This window comes from Pimephales promelas, chromosome 9 (genome assembly GCF_988280905.1).
Source record: "Pimephales promelas chromosome 9, fPimPro1.hap1.1, whole genome shotgun sequence".
Classification (NCBI taxonomy): Eukaryota; Metazoa; Chordata; class Actinopteri; order Cypriniformes; family Leuciscidae; genus Pimephales; species Pimephales promelas.
In genome coordinates, this window is record NC_142777.1 from 35,875,053 (window position 1) to 35,898,737 (window position 23,685).

General features: G+C 36.0%; 1 protein-coding gene across 1 annotated transcript in view; it reads left to right on the forward strand.

Annotated features, from left to right (window-relative positions):
* The window catches only part of spock1 (SPARC (osteonectin), cwcv and kazal like domains proteoglycan 1), a 164,293-nt gene that overhangs the window by 69,412 nt on the left and 71,196 nt on the right, over positions 1-23,685 (forward strand). Inside the window, exon 3 of the mRNA XM_039662910.2 lies at positions 12,632-12,677. Within this exon, the coding sequence (XP_039518844.1) occupies positions 12,632-12,677 (46 nt within the window). The remainder of the gene's footprint in view (positions 1-12,631; positions 12,678-23,685) is intronic.

The following is a 23,685-nucleotide window of genomic DNA, read 5'->3' on the forward strand; positions in this document are numbered from 1 at the left end:
ATCACTCACTGCTCTTGACTGAATAGATTGTGTAACTTTATTTCATTTATACAGTGAAAATTATATGCAGTGTTGTTAACATTTGATTACTTTATTAAATTTCTTTACCTGAAAATTACTGTTAGATACCTAAATTGCCTAAAAAGCACTGTTTATTTTATTTGAGCTTTGCTCTAATCTATTCATTTGTGCTGTTGCATATAGTTTAACTATTTGTTCTTATTTTCTTTATTTTTATAGGGTAAGTAATTTTTATTTTATTTTATAAGGCGAGTAATTTTTACACCCCTACTATATACGGTAAAAACTGTAATAGATCTTCTGGGACATTTCATGTAATTTTACACAAAAAAAATACTGTAACAATTCTAGGAAGTGAAATATAGCAAATCATCTTATAATGTACTGTATAGTATATTATAAAAGAAAAACTAAATTTGGTTTATAACCATTATTTCATTAAATCTCAGTTCAATCTGTAAAACTTGAGTTTTACAATAACTTTCACTGAATTATTTATACAGTGAGGTGCTAACCAGCCAATCCTCGACCCCTTTGGGATGGAGAAGTGAGAGGAAACAATGAGAAAAGAAAGGAAAAAGCAGAGCACATGAGAAGAGCTGGGCTGATGGGTTGTGATGTTTGTGATAGATTAGCATATCAAACTCAGTCAACTGTGACTGAGTTTGACAGTATTTAGATGGATTTTCAAAGAATTAATAGAGTTAGTTAAACCAAAGCAATTAACATTCAAATGACCAAAACAGTGTGGATACAGAGAAATAAAGAATTAATCGGATTGAAAAATTGCCTCTTCAAATCGATCTGGATGGTTTGAATGCAAATGTCATTTTAATTTCTTTACTTGTGTTTTTTTCTGTATACGCTCACACTCTAAAATACAAATGAAAGTGTGAACAAGTGGTTCAGTGTAATTAGGGCAGGATTTGAGTGATTTTCTCAAATGAACGATGTCATGTTTGGTTTAAAGAGGCGAATGCTGTCTGAATAAACAACGGTTTTATAATGAAATCATTTGGTAACCATGCTAATGAGCATGTTGATGCATATCAATAAACCATTGATAACATTAAACAACAACAATGAACTAATGCAGGTGTAAAACTAATGTCAAGTGAATGTAGTGAAATCAAACAACCCACTTATGACTTGTGATTAAAAGTAGCAAATAATAGTTCAATGCTATAGCGTAAACTATAGGCTATTTGCTAAAGAGCTAAACTATTCGATATAACCCATCTCAACTTCCTGTTTGAATAGGACTTTCAGTAGTTTACATTATACAATAAAGATACAACAAACGCATACATTGCACACGCAGATACACTAAATAGTGTTGTTGTGTGCATTTGTCATTGCAAGCTCCTCCTCTATGTTTAAGATCCTAATAATGATTTATATTGTATTTATTCCAAACATTTCATCAGCCGCTAGAACAGAAGTTGTTTGGTGAAAGACCTCAGAGCTAAAGTATTTATTAATAATGATCATATCTTTTTCTCTGAGATGTGTCTGTGTGTCGCTGTTATTGTTTTCTTCCTCCGTTGCGTGCTGTGACTCTTATGCCTTCAGAATTACACGTCTTCTCTCATAATATCCTGTATCACTTCACACATGAAGTAACCCTGGGTGTGTGTTTTTGTGTGGACGAATGCTTGTGTTTGTGTGTGTTGTTGTTCTAGCTGGATCCAATATTGCAATCTCAGTGAATGTGTGTTTCTCTTTGATTGATGTTTCATTAGCTTGAAATAATCAAGTTTGATTGAGTTGAAAACCAGCTGATGAACTATATGTGTGTATTACATTGTTTTGTCACAAGATGCACACCAGTAATGTTTTTTTTTTTTTTATATATAAGGCACGGTGCTAATTAAATGCCCTAATTAAACTTATGTCTAATCCTGGCTTAGTCTAAGCCTTGTCTGCCTAAATCAGTTTAATCAGTTATGACTTCGAAGATGATTTTAATTCATTTTATACAGGATTTGATAATCATGAGATAATAAGAATTGTTATTGCAGGAATTCAGTCATTTCAGTCACTACCGTTCAATTTCAGATTAGTATAGCTGACTTTCATACTTGTTTTGGTCAGGTTAAGATTTGAAAGAGTCCTGGCCCTGATCATATTGATGGAAAACTACTGAGAAATTGTAATTGAAGAGATTTATTCATTCAATTTTTAATAAATCATTGCAGCTTTCTAAAGTCCTTCGTCTTTGGAAAGACTCCATAGTGCCAGTTATGAAAAAAGAATGATTTTTTCAATAATTATGGGCCTGTTGCACTAGTAATGAAGTCTTTTGAAAAAAAAAAATAGTTTGGAAGAAGATTTGGTAACACTTAGTATTTGAAGAGGTGTGCATAAGACTGACATGACATATGTCATGAATATGAAGGAGGTTTTATGCATGTTTATGACTGTCATTAAGTGGCATTTTCTCAATTATGACATTTTTAAAGCAAATATGACATTGTTTGAAATGTCTTAAATTAAAATTTTATAATGGCCTCATGAAAGCCAATGTCAAAACCATCCACCTGGCAGTTTTAATATAATGTTTACCCAAAAAGCTATGTGGTTTCTTAAGTTTGATAATTAATCTGTGGTTTCTTAAGTTTGATAATTAATCTGCTATGTCATGTTTATAACAGATTATGTTGTTTTAGCAATTTCAAGTTGTCATGACTCATGACAGAGACACTGACAGGTTATGATGTATTGGTTTGTCAAGTTGTCATAACAAAGACATCTCAATCAGTGTCACATTTGCATTACAAATTTAATAATTGAGCGAATGACACTTAATGACAGTTGTCATAAACATGCATAACACCTCCTTCGTATTCATGACATGTGTCATGTCAGTCTTATGCACACCCTTTCAAGTAAAGTGTTACCGGAGATTTCGGCCTTGAAACAATCAGCACTTGATTCTCTGAAAACTGCATCTAGATCAGGAGACTCTTCTTGGAAAGTACAAAAAAATCATGTACATTTGCGTTTAATTGATTTTACTTTTGTGTTTAACTGTGTTTAGCCCCACATTTTGGTAAGAAAACTTATCGACAATTTTCATTTGTTGTTGGTGATTTTTTTTTTTTAACTAATAGATCTCAAAGAGTACGTGTTGATGGTGTGTTGTCTAATGCACGTTATACACAGGGACAGTATTTGATGATACAGTAAATAAAATTGAGGCAAACACTGACATTATCAGAGGGAAAGCTCTTCAGCGCATTTGTTTTCTGAGGAAACTTCATACTTTTAATATGGATGTCTCTTTTATGATTGAAAATGAGTTTTACCTGTTTTATTGAATTTGTCTGACTCTGAACTTACTTAATGACTCTTATACAAATTTATTCATTATGAGCAAAGAGTGGCAAGGAAGAGCCAGTTAGTCCTGTCTGATGTTAGCCACCCATTGTGTATTGATTTCCAATGGCTTCCCTCAGGCCGGAGATTCAAACTCCCTTTGTGTAGATAGAAGAATTTCTTTTATACCTGCTGCAATCACATTTTTAAAGGAATTATTATTAGTTATTTGTTATAGTGTATGTGTGTGTGTTGCTGTATTTGTATGTATACTGCTGTCTACATACCAAATTGCCTTTCAAGGACAAAAAAGTAAAGTAAAGGGTAAAGGTTTCTGTTGTGTTGAATGTCATCACATCTGTAAACATGAGACCAACAATTTGATTGTGATTACTATATTTTTTTAATGCAGCAACAACAAAAACAACAAACAAGAATCATTAATATTGAGTATCTTGCATTTGGTTCTTGATAATTTGGTCACTGGTAACCTGATCATCTTTTTTTCTCTCTTTTTTCCTGCTGTCTTGTTCAGGAGGTTGAGGTAAGTTAAACAGTTTAGCAAAACTTATTGTTAAGTAACATGCACCTCTCTTCTTCTTCTTCTTCTTCCTCTCTTTCTTTCTCTTTCTCTCTCTCTCTCGCTCTCTCCCTACACACATATATATATATATATATATATATATATATACCATGGGTGTTTCCTCCAAGAAGTCAAGAGAGGCAGGGATCTCCTCCAAAATAATTAGATGAGAAAATAATCAATATTACAAACATAAATATTACAAAATATGACATTAAAAAGTGTATAAATCTCAAGAAGAAATCTTAAGAAACACGATACCCGCAATACCTGCAGGTAAAGTTACAGTGGGACGCTGCGTCTCTCATGCCTCACCTGAGCCCATTGAGTGTGAACAGAACCCCTAAAGCGTGCGCTGGGTTTGATTTAATTAAGAATGAATGGGGAAAGTCACATAAGAGGAGGCAATGCCTCCAATGCATGATCGGTTATGATTTGTTTTTTATGATAAATCCTTTCTCTTGTTTTCATGTGCATTTTTAAATCGGTCTGAATGAAGAAAGTGATGCTGCTATAGGGAAGATAGTTAGTAAACAACTCACCCTCTTAGATCTCACCACTTTACGTGCGTCACTTTCAGCAACTCCTAGTGGTCAATATATAAAAGAAAGGACAAAAAATAAACTATGAGAAATTGCTTAATAATTGAACATCCTTAACTAAAAATATACAGAAATTATTGTGATAAAAGTGTTTTCCAAAATTATTTTAAACAATTTGTCTGGCAATAATTGGCAGACTAGTTGTGGGGTCCACTTTTTCTTCTTTTTTTGTGTGAAGTAAGCATTTAAGATGTTTCCTGGGGGGGAAAAAACACGAATCTCTCTCTCTTTATATGCTAATTAAGGCTATTATCTGCTCAGTGGCTGTGAGGAAATCCTGCATTCAAAGCATGTGATGTGTGTGTGTGTGTGTGTGTTTGTGTCATTGGGAGTTTATCTGTCAGCTTTACTTTGTTTGTCTGCTCTGTCCTGCTGATGTCCTCACTTGACATGACACACACACACACACACACACACACACACAGTTGTCTCTGAGTGTATGGCTGACCTGTCATGCCCGCGGGCTCTAAACTGTCACCACAGGATAACATCAGAGCTCGTGAGCGTGAGCAAGGGAGTGAAGGGATGAGTGAGCAAACAGGAAGTGAAAGGAAAGTAGAGGAACAAACACGCAGCCAGAGTCAGTTAGTCTCCCGTGAACTGTGAGACAGTTTCTGACTTTCTCAAACACACTCCATCCGTGCTGTCTCTCCGCGGGGCAAACATGAGAAGGATAATCTGAGAGGAGATAACCACCAGCCTGCCCACAACATTCATTTACCTAAACCACTGAGAGACAGACCGCGAGATGAAATGAATTTGTGGACTGAATTCCTGTCTTGTGATAGCTATTTGTGCAGCAGGTGGTGTTGTGATGTGCATGTGTTTGATAAATGTTCTCTAGCTCATCTATGAACCACAAGTTGTCTTTTCCCCCCTCTAAAGCCACAATACAAAATATGACAGATAACAAAACACCAAAGCAAGTGTCTGCATCTGCAGGATCTTTTCTCTTCACTTATGTTCACTTTTCTTCATGTTTGAAGAGTCAGTTGGTGCGTCTCAATTCGTATTCTTTTCCAGCGTTTTTGTAGTATAAATAGAGGGAAATAGAAAATAGTTAAAATAGAAAATTTGAACCAAATATGTTTAAGCGTAAACGTTTTAAACAGAAACGACAATTCGCGGTTGTATGATGATGAAGTTAAGCGAGATATTCTGCTGTCACTCTCTTCACCCTGAGCATGTCAATCAATTGTTGTTTCTGCATAAAAATCTGAAAATGTTATCGTTTAAAATGATTTCAACGTAGAAGAAATTACTTTGTTTGGTGCACATTTCAACACTTAAGACCAAATTGTTAAATACTAGGCGTTTAAAAGAGTTTGAGAAAACTAAGTTAAATTTAAGTTGTTACCGTTTTTGCTTTTATTCAATGTTTTCAGTTTTGTTTAGTCATTAAGCAGTGTAGACATGCTTCAGTGTCACTATAATTGTCATTTCAGATATTGAGGCAGACTTTAAAAGTAGGAAGAGACACTCTAAGCATTTTTATTTATTTAACTCCATTGTTTTTTATGACAAAAACTAAATTGTTTTTCAGTTATCTCAACTGTTATAATACTGTTCCTAAACTCAGCTTAAAATAAATTTAAATTCCAATTTAAATTAAATTTAAATTTCGTATCGTGGCTTTAGTATCGTGATATGTATCGTATCGTGGCTTTAGTATCGTGGTATGTTGCGTAGCGTGGCTTTAGTATCGTGATATGTATCGTATCGCGGCTTTAGTATTGTGATATGTATCGTATCGTGGCGTTAGTATTGTGATATGTATCATATCGTGGCTTTAGTATCGTGATATGTATCGTATTGTGGCTTTAGTATCGTGATATGTATCTTATCGTGACATTAGTATCGTGATATATATCGTATCGTGGCTTTAGTATCGTGATATGTATCGTATCGTGGCTTTAGTATCGTGATATGTATCATATCGTGGCTTTAGTATCATGATATGTATCGTATCGTGGCTTTAGTATCGTGATATGTATCTTATCGTGACATTAGTATCGTGATATATATCGTATCGTGGCTTTAGTATCGTGATATGTATCGTATCGTGGCTTTAGTATCGTGATGCGTATCGTACCGTGACATTGTTGGTGATACACAGCCCTAATGGCCAGCTATAGGAACCTTTAAAATAGCATAATACAAACAAGCTATACCGTTTATATTGTAGTAAAAGTAAAAGTATTTTTTTTGTACACTGTAATACAAAAACAAAATAAATATTTTTAAGGTATCTTGAAAAAAAAACTATTCATCAACTAGTTCTATTGGTTTCTTTTCGTCAAAAGTTTTGATTGCAAAGTTAGTAATTTAAAATAAATGACGCCTGCTTTTGAGACTGTTATTCATTGCAATGACATTCAAGCATTAAGTGTTCAAATACTTCTTAGTTCTGTATGTTCAGACATTATCTTGTGTTTGAAGGACACCGAATTTTAAAGTAGCTGGAACATTAACTTGGTCAGAATATAAATGACAGTACAGCATGCATTGCATTAGTGTTTTGATATACTCAGCACACTCAAATCTACTTCAGATGTAATGCTTATATTAAATGGCATGTTTTTCTCATTTTAAAAAGTAATGAGAAAGCAGCTGGGTGGGATTTTTCTCTGCGTAAACATGTATAACATTTGTTTTGTGGCTATACTTTCAATTATATATATATTTTCTGTGATTTGTCCATAATGTTGATTATAAGCTGAGTGTGTTTTTGTGCTGGTACCTTGATTTGGTTTAGACCTGATTTTAACAAGCTTTTCATATTCTTAATTTGTGGAGTGGTCAGTTCCCAGCAGTGACGGAAATGAGCCTTTTCATTAAGGGATATTTGCCACCTGTCACACGATGGCTTAACTTGATAATCCATAACAATAAGGCTTTACGCAGACGAATTATGAAATAACATTTATTATACCATGGTCTGGGTTAATACTCGATTCTGATTGGCTGCAGGGTGTCCGTTAAAAAGTGATAGAGGACACCTAGTAAAGTAGTTCTGGTGAAACTGCCTGTTTACCATTCGAAATTAATAAATAAATGCGCTGCCCACAACAGCTGTGAGTAACCATAGCAACAGGCAGTCAAACGTCAAAGTATCCGTTAACAATTTGCTCTATCAAAACAAACATCTAACGTTAGTTAGATATTACACAGCCTACTAATACAACAATGAGCGACTTCGTTATTTCTTTTAACATTTATGGAGAATATGACAACTTTGACGACTGGGATGCTGCTGAAGAAAGAAAAAATGTAAATAAACGGAGTAACGTCGCAAAGAAAATTACACCGCTGCTGCTCTGAATGAGACCTGCGGGAGTTTTACGCAGCAGTCCAGACAACCAAGGCAGGAGGAGAGTACAGCGTTTCAAGCCTAAGAAGCCTATTTGAGTAACTGTTTTATGTGTAATTAAAAAAAATAAAATAACCATGCCTACCTTTGTGTTTCATGAAAAAAAAAAAAAAATGCATTTTTGAACCTGAAGGGTTCTACAAGCTGAGCGGACTATAAATATCTCCGGTTGCTAAATAAACCAGACAAGTTATTATTTGTAAAAACTTGATTTAGCCTAATTAAAATATAAACTAGCAGCTAATGTTTTTAAAAAAATTATTTGGCAAGTGACCATGGTATAAGCGGGTTAATGCCCTTCGAGGTCGGGCATTAACCCTTACATAAACTACAGTAGTAACCAAACAGAGATACCTATCAGCAAAAAACGTTAACACAAGACCAAGAACAGATGAAGACTGAGGGTATAAATACTAGGGGTGGGAATCTCTAATCACCTCGCGATTCGATTCGATTATGATTCAGAGGGCTGCGATTTGATGCTAAAGCAATTATCGATTATCTGAGGCCTTGACCACACTGACGGGTATTTTTATAACCGTGACTTTTTTTTTTACGTGTGAATTTCAATGTCTTGTCTTAAGACTTGCATTCTAAGTTAATCACACATTTTTGTTCACTTTTACAAGCTGCTTTGACCTTAACTTGCATTAAACCCGAAGCATTCATTCAAAAACAAACTCGCAAAGGTCATAATATCCACCGAGAGAAGTTTTGCTGCTGTGTGGATGAATGTTACTACAGCGATATTTCATTGTGAGAGTTTGCAGGTTAGAGAAGGTCTGCTAGCTTCTGCTTCATCACACAGATTTGCAGAGGGTAAATTTCTGAAGGTAAAGTGAGTTTTCCCACAATTCCCCTTTGATTTGGTCAATGAGCCCACAGACACATTTAGCCTAGTTTTGCTGAGACCACCGTAAACTTTGAGAAAAATGAGTCTCGCTTTAGCTCATGGCCTGAGAGCTGTAGCTTATAATGTTGTTTACACCAGAATGATAACAGTCTTCAATCAGAAGTTCATCGTGCCAACAGATGTAACATCTTCTAGCATAAATTAATGTTTTTAATGACATTCTTAATTATAATTAACCACATATTTCACACTAAAACATCAATCGGCACTAAACTAAAGAGCCCCTAATGAGAGTTTGATGTCAAATGTGTTTATCCGGCCTGTAGCAGCTCCACTTTGGGTCAGGACTGAGTTTGCAATCGGATTTTGAAAAGCCCTTAAAATGTAGCAGCAGTCGCTGTCAATGTTGTGTGTTATAGGAGACCTTCAGAGCAAAATTAGGAACCTTTAAAACAGCATAATACCAACATGCTATACCGTTTATATTGTAGCATTGTATTAACTTTTTTTTGCACACTGTAATACAAAAACAAAATAAATATTGCAGCAGCCATCGCTAATGTTGTGTGAGATTCGCCGTCTGTCGGAGAGATGAACATTTATTGCAGTCAGTGTTTGGCAAATGTACTTTTCTATGTGTGGAATCAATACAATTTTGTTTGACTTTATGAAATGATGTTTGCTGATGCATGTCTTAGATGCATCATATTCCCAAATGTTTAAGAGAAAACTAGCAGAAAAATGCAAAAGTCACCTTTGTTTCAAAGCAGCTTTACAGGAAAATAAGGATTCAATGATGCAAACAGAGTTCAATTCTACTCTAAAACAGCTCTAAAAATAAAACAGTGTCATTGATCAGTTGAGGTCAGTGTTCATTCAGTTCAGTTCAATAATGTCGTAAAGGTTGTCAAATATGAAATTAGTTCAATTCAGATACAAAGCTGCTCTAGGGAAAACAGTGATGTCAGCGTCCAGCTCATTTCAGTTTCCATCCAATATTGTCAGTACAGTTAAATCAATAATATTTCAGAATATTAAGCAAGATTGGACTTGGTTTAAGAAGTGGCCCTGGACTTTCTGGCACAGAGCGGTCCACGGTACCCAGTCCGCACCAGACGCACCAAACGTAACACAACGATTAATTTTGTGCAGAGCAATTTTTAACACTGCTTTACAATAAAAAAATATATAACAAAAAACAAATATAAATCATATTTACAATTTTTGATTGAAATAAATTATTTTATGATTATTCAAATAAATACATTTAAAAATAAATAAATAAATGCAATCATAATAATAAGACATTATTGCACTGTTTCCAATCAAATAAAATCAGACAATCCATTTTTGCACTGATGCTGCACTTTAAAGTTTTAGACAATAAATCAAACGATATTTTACATATTAAACTAAAACTGCCAGTAGGTGACAAGTGAGTCATTGATTAATTCATTAATAATTCAGCCGATTTGTTCAAAATGGCTGACTCATTCAGAAACGAAGCAAGTGACTATCCTTACGAATGGGGAAATCATTGACTCTGTTGATCAGAGATGCACACATTCTGCTGAGAGCAAAACACTCAAAATTGACAATATTATAAAATATACGTCATGTAATATTAGATTAAACTTAGCATATGTTTTAATTTATTAACTTTTTTTTTATTAATTACATACCATTCGATAAAGTATACTATACAGTAGTGGTGATTAAAGGAGGACAAATGATCATGGTAGTGTTGTCACGGTACCAAAATTTCAGTATTCGGTACCAATACCAGTTAAAACTCACGGTTCTCGGTACCAATTTCGGTACCAAAGCTTAGTTTAAATTTACATATATTTAAGTGTTTATCACGGTTACAAGTATGGAAACTGTACATTTGTATTATAAACACTTTAGAAAAAGATTAGATAAAATGACCTAAAATAAACAATAGTATACACTAACACATTTTTAAAGTTGTTTGTAAAGTTTTAATCCATTATTTATTTAATGCACAATGAATTAAGTGAACAAACATGAACAATCAGGTGTTTGTAATAAATAACATTTTCAAACATTAATTAATGTTGTAAAAATATTTTGTTCACTCAATGTGTTGATAACTAAGTAATGTTGATGAATGGTATCTTAGCATTACCATAAAACATGTTTTATTTGACTTGACTGTCCTTTTATTTAATCTAAAACTGCATTTATATTTAATTTTAAAAAGGCTTTTTAAACCTGCTGAGTTATAAAGGCAAGAATACGCCTAGAACTGGCACTGACATTAAATGACATAATTTAGGGATGCATCGATACTAATACCAGTACTCTGGTGTCGGGTGGATACTACTGTGCTCATGTACTCGTAAAACTACCCCGAAAGCACTTTAGGGGCCGTTCACATATCGCGCGTCTTTTTTAATTATATTTTTGCGTGCTTATTCTTTCCAAAGCGCTTGCTCTCACGCGGCGTCTGTCGTTGCTATGCAACGCCAACGAGTTTTTATTATGAGCGCGCTTGAATCGCGCCTATATTTGAAATTGCGAATTTGCATATAATCGGCCTCTTATGGAAACGTGACATTAGCCTAATCCAAAATATTTCCATATGTGGCTCTTTCCTCCTTTCGTTCCAACAAGTGGATTCATAGAGAGAGAGAGAGCCATATCAGCGTTATGAAGAGGACGCAACTGTGCACGTTTCAGACATCGCGTCTAGAACAGAACTGGATTAACCTGGTACTCGGTACCTAGAAAAGCTGGTACCGTAACATTTTTTTTTTTTTTAGTACCGACTTGGTACCGAAGTACCGAGTTTTTTGACAACACTAGATCATGGTATTTTAAAATTGGACTGTCCGACCTGAAACCGGATGATGACCACCCTATTACCATTTTCATTTTGAACAGTTGGCAAGTATTGCTGTATAGCCTTATCCTTCTATGTATATAGCCTTACCCTAACCTTCTGTGAACAGTAAACACATCCTTCTTTGATTTGATTGGCCATCTCAAACATTTTGACATTGACAAGCACTGTTAGACTATGAGAGCAAGCTAAATAGATTACTAATTTAAAGTCATGTTGGCCACGCGAGCGTTCACCTTGGCTGATGGAATTCGTAAATGCCTTCTATTATTATTTATTCTTTATATTTATACGTATAGCAGTCGGCCAGCCTACATTGTCAAGAGGCCCATGGCTAAAACTCCCAGTGCTCCAGATGGCCAGTCCAACCATACTGTCCTCAACTAAGCAAGCCAGATGTGACATTGGTGACAGAAATGGATCGAAAAAACCTTAGGAGAAAAATGCTTAGTTTAACTGCATTATCAGCATAGGAATATCAGTGTGGCACCTTAATGTTTAAAGAGTCTGTGCGAGTACAACATGCTCCAGATACAGATAAATGCGTTTAGTTTAGCATTCTTTTATCTTGTACTTTTGCAGCTTTGTATCTATTGTAAAACTGTAGTTCTTGGTAAAGTAATTGACTGTTTGAGAAGCTTTTGTAAGCAACATTGCAAACACCAAAATAATCAAATAGATCTGGGTGTTCATTTAACCATTGATAAATTTAATCTCTGCCTCCCAGCTTCTGAAAAGAACCAGCCGCCGCTGACTTGCGCTTCAGACCCAAAAAATACCATATGAAAAGAGACCTAGAACAGGAGAATCAAACCTGGGGTCTCCATTAAAAACATCTGTCCGGACACTTATCTGAGTTTCAGACCAGTCGTGTTTTAATAAGTTATCATCTCTATTTTCACACCGTCCCTTAAATCATAAAGCTATTTTCTTCTTTCTGAAGGTCATGAAGGTAGTATTAAAGCTTGACTTGTGTCTGTCTGAGTATTTCAAATGCTGTCATTGTGTGTTTCTGTAGGACGATTACTTCAGAACCTGGAACCCCAACAAAGCACAAGACCAAGGTAAGGACATTCAGCAGACACTTGTTTGTGTTTCTTCTTCATAACCATTTTCTCTGTTGCTTTTATCCATTTATACACCTGACCCTGGAGTCTCGCCTCTATCTCTCTCTCTCTCTCTCCTAACTCTACTTTCTTATTCTTTTTTTTAACCTGTGGTATCTCTACACCTAGATTAATCATAAAAAAAACCCTCCAATCCTCTGCTGGAATCTCCATTTCACTGTATCGATCCTCATCTCTGCTCCAGACATTAATCAATACAGAGAGTCAGAAACACACACACATAGCTAAATTAAGACGTATCATAGACTTGTTCTTATATAAAGATAATTATAATTAATACAACTTGTTGCATTTTTGAATTATAAAAAATATATCTCATTTATTTCATTTTTTGTTTTTGCAATTGAGGACGTCCCACAAGGTTTTATCAGATTAAATTTTTCTGGTGGCTAGAGACACATTTTCCCTCAAATTATAGCAAAGTAAACATGCGCACACATACAGCAATGATGCAAATCTAACACATTTGTTTTAGAAAGATTTTCCTGAATCATCAGGGAAATCAAAGAGCTCAAATGAGCATAAGAATTCGTTTTTTTTTTTTTAGTATTAGTCATTTTTGTGGTCAGATTCTGAATATATTGAAAATTGCTTGTGCACTATTTCTTTTTTTTCACCTCATTTTAAAGTATTCTGTCAAGCGTCAGTAGGTGCAATCATGAGGTTGAATGATGCAGAGCAATAGTAGCTGCAAAACGGGGTTTGTCGACACACGCAATCAGAAGGTACGTCATTGTTGCTGTGACGTCACCTTTGTTTCCCTGTATGTGATTGGCTGAAGCCTTTTCTGTCGCCACACAAGTAAAAAAAGTCGACATTGAAGCGGAAAAAAATAAAAGTCGTTTTTTCGCCGCAGCAGATTCGCGTTCGATGTGGAAGCACTCATTACACAAACAGCTGAAATCGCATCCAGTGTAAAAGGACCTTTACAATACTTTTTAAAAGTAACTTCCCCAACATTGTTTTCTAGACTTCTTAATACATGTTTAAAAAGAGTTTAGCCTTAAATTTCGAGAAGTGAATTTAAAACAGTTTGCAACTTAGTAAAGGGTTTTTGGATTTCCTTAAGCAAGGCGTCTTTAGGATTCAGAGATGAATATCGCAATAGGGGCGTTTCCATCTGAGACTGTGCTGGTGATGAACACACACAACGTTTGTCACATATTTACCATATCTGTTTGACTGTACAGTACTAATATCATTTAAAACAACCTGTCTCAATACAGCAATGCAGTCTCTTGTGACGCAATATTGTGAAATATTATTGCAATATAAAATAAAAAGTTTTATATTTGAATTTGTTGAATTTGATCAGAGCTAAATTTTCAGCATTGTTACTACATGGAAAAAAAAGTGAACATGATACATTTTTTTGATGCATAGAAAGTTCAAAAGCTCCCTTAATTTGAAATAGAAATCTTTTGCAACATTATAAATGTCTTTATTGTCACTATTGACCAATTTAATGTGTCCTTGCTGAATGCACATTCCAGTGAAAATTCCAGTGTACGATATTTAAGCATTTTCGGAATGCCAGTATTCCGGTGAAATAAAACGTGTCAAAACTAATTGTCCATTACGGCTCATTTTTGCTGGTGTAGGAAATGATTTGGGTATTTCAGGCATGTAGATGATTTGCATACAGTATGTCAAAGTCGTGGGTTAGACACATACTGATTAAAATGTAAAACTTTAATACTCTGCAAGTCGCTTTGAATAAGAGCATCTGCCAAATGAATAAAGGTGCATATAAAAAGAGATAAATTAGTCTGAAGAAACAAAATAGAATTGCAGGATCTCTTAATGTGAAGAAATCCTTCATGATCCAGATGCTTGTGCTAAAACTGTAATAAAGGGTCACTTTCTTAAACAGGGTGTTAGATATGAATTTAGCATCCGCACTGCTGAGCACTCCAGTTAACGATTATGAAAAACCGCCATGAATAACCAATCAAGATCAATTGTTTTTACAGAAACACCAATAGAGACCAGCAGACAGATGCATGCATGACCACACCATATGGAGAGTGAGAGAATAAGTGTGTGTGTGTGCGTTTACCATCTGCACAAGTTGTGTGAATGACTCCTTTAAGAACTGTTACAAACCATCATTTCTGTAACTGACCCTGCAGCAAACCTCTTCTGAGCCGCTAATCTCGGTAAATAGCTCCGCTACAAAACCTGACTACTGACTATATAAGTTAACTTCTAATAAATGACTGACAGCCACATGTGCAAGTGAGACTAACCGCTCGTAGAACCATGAAAGGAAAAACAACTCAAGGCAGCAATAGAAATTCGGCTAAAAGACCTGATTGCATTTTGGACTGAGCCACTGTCAGAAGCTACCTTTTAAAGGGATACTCCACTTTTTTTGGAAATAGGCTCATTTTACGACTCCCCCAGAGTTAAACGGTTGTTTTTTACCGTTTTCGAATCCATTTAACCGATTTTTAGATATTTAGAAGAATATCAGTAACCAGACAGTTTCTGTTCCCATTGACTGCCATAGTAGAAAAAAATATACACTCTTAGAAAAAAAAAGTACAAAAGCTGTACCTTTTGAAAAGGTAAACTTTTGTCCATTTTAATATGTACTTTTTAATTGCTAATATGTACATTTTATACATATTAAATACATACATTTGAAGTGTTAATGTGTACATTTCAGGGGCTAATATGTCCATTTTAGGTGCTAATATGTACCACTAAGGTACCAATATGCAGCCTTTGGGTACAAAAGTGTACCTTTTGAAAAGGTACAGCCCCGGTGACAGCTTTTGTACCTTTTTTTTGAGAGTGTATATATTTTTTTCTACTATGGAAGTCAATGAGACCAGAAACTGTCTGGTTACTTATATTCTTCTAAATATCAGAAAATCAGCTGAATGGATTAGAAAACGGTAAAACCCAACTGTTTAACTCTGGGGGAGTTGTAAAATGAGCCTATTCCCCCCCCAAAAAAGTGGAGTATCCCTTTAAAACTGTCTGTTGTTACAGTCATATGTTGAGCCTGAAACGCTGCCTATGTTGACAGATCACTAGGTTTCGGAACACAGCTGAATTGTGGGTAATGGCTGATGTGTGTTATTTTACAGCTGTGTGTGTTACCGTACCCGACCCCAACTTGAGAATGGTATTGTTTCCACATTGATCTCCTAAATCACAGTTTATTGATTGACTTCTGCTGAATTTTCATTAGTGAAGAAGAGAGACAAACAATTTAGAGCTACACCACTCATGCAAACACACTCGCACGGCGACACACACGACGTTAAACTCTCTCTTGACCATGTAAGCAGTGTGGCTGAGCCTGACTAATTTAATTAGCCTCAGTCTGTAATTATTCACTTTAAAGAGAAATGAGGGTTATGATCTTGTCCATTACAGACATGACAAGAGATTTAAGGAGCTCAGAGAATATTGTGTGTGCAACATTGTCTTTGCCGTAATCTGTTATTGTGGCACTGCATGCACTCTCAGTGAATTTAATTGCGTGTGCAGGCCTCATTACAGCCTCGTTATGGGGAAATTCTCTTTGAATGCTTCATTTGCATTTGTATGGTTTTGGTGTTGAGTCAGCGTTTCAGCGCCAAACTGCAGTGGCAGCAAACACGGCCGCACAGGGACGGCAGCACAACAATCTGCCCTTTAAACTGCCTGCAATTTATGCACAGGGACAATACGGCTTTATCTGGAGCTGGAGACCGGCTCCGTTTAACTGGCAAAAAAATAGTCTCCTGTAGGTTTAAAGAGATGGAAAAGGAAAGGAAAGAGAGGAAGAGGAACTCAAATATGAAACAGCCACTGAAAAATGTGGATGGAATATATTCATTTTGAATGCAATAAGAGTGTTTCTGTGGATGATTTGAGCACATACTGTACGTTCTGATCTTCAAGCCTCAAAAATTGTCATGATTGTCCACATGCTTCAGGAATGCACAAAATATTTAGATCAAGATCAATATACTTAATTTTTTATACTTAAGCATGCACCTTGCTTATACTTAATTTTTTATACTTAATTTTTATTGATATTTTTCAAGATAATGTATTATACGGAAAAAAAAGAGGAAAGAAAAGACCAATAGAGGGGGTATACATTCTGTTTTGGGGAAAGTATAGATACAGTCATTGATTGTTTACATTACAGTACTTCAGTTTCTCTCAGTATTTTAGAAATGGGTCCTTTTTTAATCTCAAAAAGAAGTCTATTTTTCCATATTGTATATATTTTTATTAAATTCCCCCTCTAGTCAATAATTTTATCCTCATCTTTGAATGTAAATCTACACACGTGCCTCATTTAGTATATGCAGTTCTATGCATATGCAAATAAGACCCCGCCTCCTCATTTACTCACAGCAGCTCAGAGATCCACTCGTTGGCGATCACACATTGACGGGATTTGTTACAAGGTAGTTTGTGACGTCAGAAACACCAGTGATATCAAAATGTGTCTTTGATTCACTGCAGTTTTAAGGAGAAAATACACAGCAAAGGTGTTCACTTATGAACATGCCCATGGTTTGTCTTAAAGCAGCGGTTTTCAATACTGTAGGTGAAGAGCGCCTCCCCTGGGGGGCGCCAAAGAGCGACAGTGAAGGCACGATACGCAAAGAAAAAAAAGAAAAAAATGTTGGGAACTTGCATGCGGTTTAATATTTTCTAGTCAATTGATTTTACCTACCAATCATATGAGAGGAATGCAGCTCTAGCTAACGTTACAAGCCTATCAAAAGCAGAGCGGGTCCTGGCAACACAATGTGATTGAGATCCATACGTCACATCACGTTAGCGTCGTCAGTGAAAGTATGGAACGCAAGTTCTTGGTAAATGGGAAATTCACTTTCCCATTTCTGCTTAATATAGCTTGTTTTTGTGTTTTCCCCATTATCCATCATGGAGAATAAGAGATTATTCTGGGAATATACTTTGAATAGGCGTCAATTATCAACTCAACTAGTGTATTCAGCTCACGACTACCCGTTTTTTAAACTCTCTTTCAAAATAGTCCTGTAACCTGTAACACTTAAAATCTATTTATAATTGGAAATGGCATGCTTTCGATTCACATTTCCTCTAATAAGGCAAGGGAACTGCACTGTTTTGAGCTCAGACCAACTCTTGGGATGTAATGGGATTCAGTTTGGTTTAAAGACTATTTTGAGCATTCAAATAGGGTATAACATGCCTGAAATGAACCAAGTGTGAAAACAGCTTAAAGTGTTCAAATCAGGAGATTGAGAGAGAAAATAGCTAATGAGCCATAATGATTATGCCATTAAAACTGTATTTGAGATGTTTATTTCTTCATTATAAGCAGATAGATTGAGACAGAAATGAGACGGCAGAAGCGTCAGCCAGCAGTGATCCACTTCTCTCATCATTAGCACTGTGCCGTCTGGTCTGGTATAGGCCGCGTCTTGGCCTAGATTCACTATGCAGAGAAAATCCCACATGGGACTGTCACACGAGCACAAAGATGTTATCTACATCAGAGACGGCAGGGAAAATATGAACTGCAGCAAATCTATGTAAGTTTCATTGCGTTTCCCACAAGCCTGAATGTAAATGAAAGTTCTGTCATGTGACAATTCAACTCGGGAATACTGTATTCTCAATATAAAAGTGATTCATCTCAGTCAGCATTCAGATCTGACCCTGTCTGAGGACTTCTCTTTTCAAAGCAAAGGCTGTGAACTGCTGTAGTGTGTGTGTGGAAAAGGCAAGATAAAGCATTTTTATGGTCAGTATATTTTCTCAATTCACAGAAAGTTGAGTTTGAATGTGACTGTGCACCAGAGAGAGAGAGGACAAAGATCCGATTGGTCATTGGGTCTTTAACCTCTTGACGAGTCGGCTGGCACTAATTAGCCCTGCTGCATTCGTCCCCTATCACTTTCTTGATTTCTTCGCTATGGTAAATAGAAAGTAAAGTAATTGGCCAAACATGTGCTTCGGGTTTCGCTGATGATCAATAACGGGGAAATTCTGATTGGCCTTTCTCTCAATCCTACTGTCCCGATAAGTCTCCGAGGGCCAATCATTGATTCTGATGCTCGACACATTGGCATGTGGTGTTGAAAGCAGAAATGTTCTTGAATTAATGGATTTTTTTCAACTTTATTTCGCTTGCTGTAATTAATTGGGTAGCGATAATTAACTGCTTTGTGAGATGGTGCATGCTTAAGCTTTCTTTTGAGGTCAGATTTTTTAAAGAAGAAATACTGGCCTTTTTCCCCACATAGAGGCCACCACATTCATAGAAGGAGATGAACAGGTACTATGATGTGGAGAGATTTGTTTGTACTATGTGTTCTGGGCCTTGCGATTTCTCATTGGACAAATAAATGTGCCTCTCTACATTTTTGTAAAACTTACTAATACATGGAAAGCATTGCAGTTTCCAGCTGAAATTAACACTAGAGGCAGTAAAACAGCAACAGCTTGTATTCCCTTTCACACTAAATTATACAGGGGCAGATTATCTACATATTAATAAAGACTTATTTTTGTGCAAATAAATTGTGTTATTAAGCACAATGTGACATAATTTAATTGAGGCACTAGGTTTAAAAAAAATACTTAATATTTCAATAAAAATCATCACAGTAAGTACTATTCTTTCATCTGTCTTTGCAATTGGAAAATAACATTGAACGTGGCTCATTGAGTCCAGTTATGGAGCCACAACCAGTGCTTGAAGTGGCCCGGTACACAGCATATTTTTAATCTGTAACGCACCCTCAATTTTTTTTTGCATACGGCCCTCATGTTGCCTGTACTCTGAAACAAAGAATCAGGCTATTCATTAATTGTATACAACACGTGTTCTGAGCTTTTATAAGCTGATCTGTGCAATATGACTGAAGCCCAATTGTTAAATTTTCCATGAGTCGCATGCTTTCGCATTAACCTGCATGCATCAAAACTGTGATAAGGTTTGCTCGAGCTGTTCCTATCGCGTCGCTCGTGATAAAATGTCACATTTGATCTCTTCATTCCCCATTTGAATTCTATTCAGAATGTAGTGAAACGCAATGGAGAAAGTCAAACACAATCTAAAACAGCCAGATAAACTAAAAAGACTGATGAAAACATCATGATGCACCCACACCAATTAGAAAGCTTGACAACTCATGACAACCTTTACAAGAATTTATTACATTTTATGGTATTGATTGTGATCAATTTTGACTCATTTTTTGTAGAATTTATAATAGATAGTCTGTTGAGGGAATATATTTTTCACTAAAGATTTGTATTACCACTCACTCTTAGAAGAAATGGTTCTATTTAGAACCAGAAATGGTTCCATCCTTCGCTTCATATATGGAACTCCAAAATGGTTCTATATAGAACTTTTTTTTTTTGGTAAAAGGTTCTATTGGTCAAGTACGGAACCCCAGGGTTCTATATAGAACCCAGAGGAACCTTTTTTTAAGAGTCTATAGAACCTTTTAGGGGTTCCAAAAACGTAGCGCTGATAGAAACTTTCAAGGTTCTATATAGAAGCTTTTCTTCTAAGAGTGTGGCATGTTGTAGCTATAGTTTCTAAATGCGTATGGTTGCTGTTTTTCATAACAAATGCTATAGATTAAAAAAGACCTAAGCATGGTCACGAGGAGCCATCGGTGGTCTTATTTTGGTCCTTATTGTAACAAATGCTATAAACAATTACAAGAACTATGTTAATTGTTCATTTGGCCAAGTACAAGTTAGCATCAAAAGCTTTAAAGTATGGACCTTGTTGAATTATTGACTAAACAATTTGTCCTCCCATCTGTAAAATGTGTTCTGCCAATAATGCCATTGCACATAAGAGGAGACAGAAAAGTAACATTTTCAGTTTAAGAAAATTTCAAGTAAAAATACTTTGACTTCCCATGGCACTTTATAGACAAGGGATTGTTACCAAGGCTATCACTTTTTTGCAGTTATGACACCAACCTTACATTAAAGGGAGCTGATGTGTGTCTGGTGAGCACTAATGTGGCTGTAATGTTGTTGTTTTTCTCAGGTCAGACTGTAGATGTTGTTTGGATGGTGAATTTGATAAAAGCTCTGTGGTTTGATTGAACAGATGATTTCAGTGGGTCACTCACAGCAGCAGTCCTGAACGTCTGCATTGCTTTTTTTTGTATGTCTCTCTGTCTGAAGATGAGAGCATGCGTTCTGACAGGTTTTCATGAAAGCATCCATCATATCTGTTGATGTGACATTTAGCTTTTGCATTAGTGATTGCTGTAATGAGGAATTCATATTCATACACTGCCAACGTTGTTTTTGTTATTCTACCTGCACTGACATAAACACTCCAGTAAGTCATGTTGAAAAGATTGTATTTATGAGTTTATGTATGTATATGCACATGGAAACTTATTTTTCAAAAACCCCATCACCTTCCCCAGCTCCACCTGTATAGATCTGCTACGGGGGTTATTTCATTTAAGTTTATATATATATATATATGTGTGTGTGTGTGTGTGTGTGTGTGTGTGTGTGCATGTGTGTGTGTTCAGCAGCAGCATGTCAGTTGTCATGACAGAAATATTTTGTTTCTAATTGATCAAATGATGCTTAAGATTCAATTACCAGATGAGTTCAGTGATAAAAGACAAATTACACATTACTCATCATATTTCAGGATGATGTGATGCAGTGTGTGTGTGTGTGTGTGTGTGTGTGTGTGTGAGCTGGTTGGTCAGTATGTGATGGAATTGATTTCCTTGGTTCAGTGTCTCAATTTGCAAGAGAGACACTTGAAAACAAGCAGCGTGCAAAGCAAACACTGAAAACAAACCACAAAATCAATCAGGACAGCGAATCTGAGAGAGATGGACAGAATGAAATGAAGACGAGCAGAAGTGTGTGTGTCCAATGCTCAGATAAAAGCCGGTGGTTTTAAGATTCACTGTGTTAACTTAGGGAAGCGCGTCTACTTGTCCAGAGGAACATTTCATTTCTCAGACATTGCTCTTTCATAGCTCTGTTATGCTTTGTTTACATATCAACCTTGTCTCAGATGCTTCTCATAGACATAAATGAGTCGTTAGATTAAAGTCCCAGCCCTATAGATCATTTGATTGAAACATCATTGCAGATTTTAGTTAGGTTTGTTTAATCTAAATGAAGTTTGAGAGGCTGAGATCTAAACATCTGTAGGAGACATATGTGAGATTATTGAGGTCTTGAGAAGCTTATGAGATGGAGGAGACGAAGTGGAAAACTTTCTGTTTGACCTTGACACTCTCTAGTAGAGACGAGTGAGCTTTTAAAGAGATGAGATCTCATTTGGGATTTGTCTTTCCTCGGGGTGTACACAAACAGTTTATGATTTTAGCTGTCTCACTGTTTAAAAGACACACACACACACTCCCTCAGGGGAAGATCAGAGAGCAAACATGCAGGAAATTGGTTTGAGATTTTATTTTGTTGGCGTTTCTGATAGTGGTCAGTTATTTGTTCTCGGTTTTACCTTCTTTTCACAAAGATGGACTGAAGGAATGGAGGGAAAGGATAAAAATGAAAGAAATGTACAATGGACACTATTCCCACAATGGATGGAAACACACACACACACACACACTGGGCTGTGAATTGATTTGGCGTTTTATTCCCCCGTGACACAGACAGAGAGAGAGAGGGAGAGAGTCAGACAGCCAAAATCTTTCTGTGTCATAAATAGAAAGAGATTCAGGCTGAATTCACTTAGCAGTTGCACCAGTTTTGCACAAAGCATTTCAAGAATGTGTGTCTTTTTCACTAACCTCCCACTATCCTCTAGTAGTAATCCCGAAGTAATGCGACATGAGTATTTCAATTTAGTCATTCTCACAGGGGCGGCTCGCCCATAGAGGGCGCTGGGGCGCCGCCCTCCCTCCGACCTGTCTGTCTGTTTTTTTAATATATATTATAATTTATAATTTTGAAATATAATCTGTGTTAATTATATGCTAATAATGGTTTTACTTTGAAAAGTGTTTTGAACTCACCAGAATGATATTTGCATTCACTTTCGTTACTTTTATCATGTTGGTGTAGTAGTATAGCCAATAGGCTGTCTTCTCAGGGTGCCAGTTCGCTCAGCCCCACAGTGCTGGAATTTAAGCCAATGGTTCCCCGGTTGCTATGCAAACAAGTTTATATTTCGCCAATCAGCGTCGTCAAATTTTATGGTTTGGGGGCGCTGAAAATATCGCCCACAGTATCAGATTCAAGAGGGGAGTGCACCGTGCACGTGCACCACAGGACATTTTTTTACCTCAGATGAGAGCAGAATGGCAGCGCCAGTGACGTCGAGTGGAAATAATGTAAAGTTAGTCGTGAAAATTGACCTGTCTGTCTCTGTCACTCACTCACTCACACACACATAAACACTGTTTCACACACATTTGATATTAGTTATAGGAATATTAATACCTGTGTGTTTGCTTTGTTTTTTGATGTTTTTAAGTTCTGAGCTAGATTACTGTGTTTCATACTAGTTAAAATCAACTTTCTTCTCAAACTTGGGTGTTACCCTCAAGAATGTTGTCCCACCCTCTCTTTCAGAGCCTTTTCTCTCTCTCTTTCTCTAGTATCAACACGTTGTTATCCATTATCCAATTGTCAATTTGTCAAAAATATGTAGTCTACAGCTGGGGATTGATTAAACTAGATTGTTGTATTACCTATTATTTTTTGTATTACCTATATTATAATTTATCAATATTATGCGTTTGCACTTTTTCTGTCAGCACACAGAGCATAATAAACATGCAACTTGTTCATTATCATTATCTGTGAAACTGTTATTATTATTATTGTATTATTTGACCATTGTTATTGACTGGTTTAAGTTATTTTATTGGTATAGGTAAGGGCATGGCCTAAGGCCTAAAATGCACTAGAATGCAGGAAATCACATCTACTAAATTCAAAATTTTCTGGGGGTGGGGGG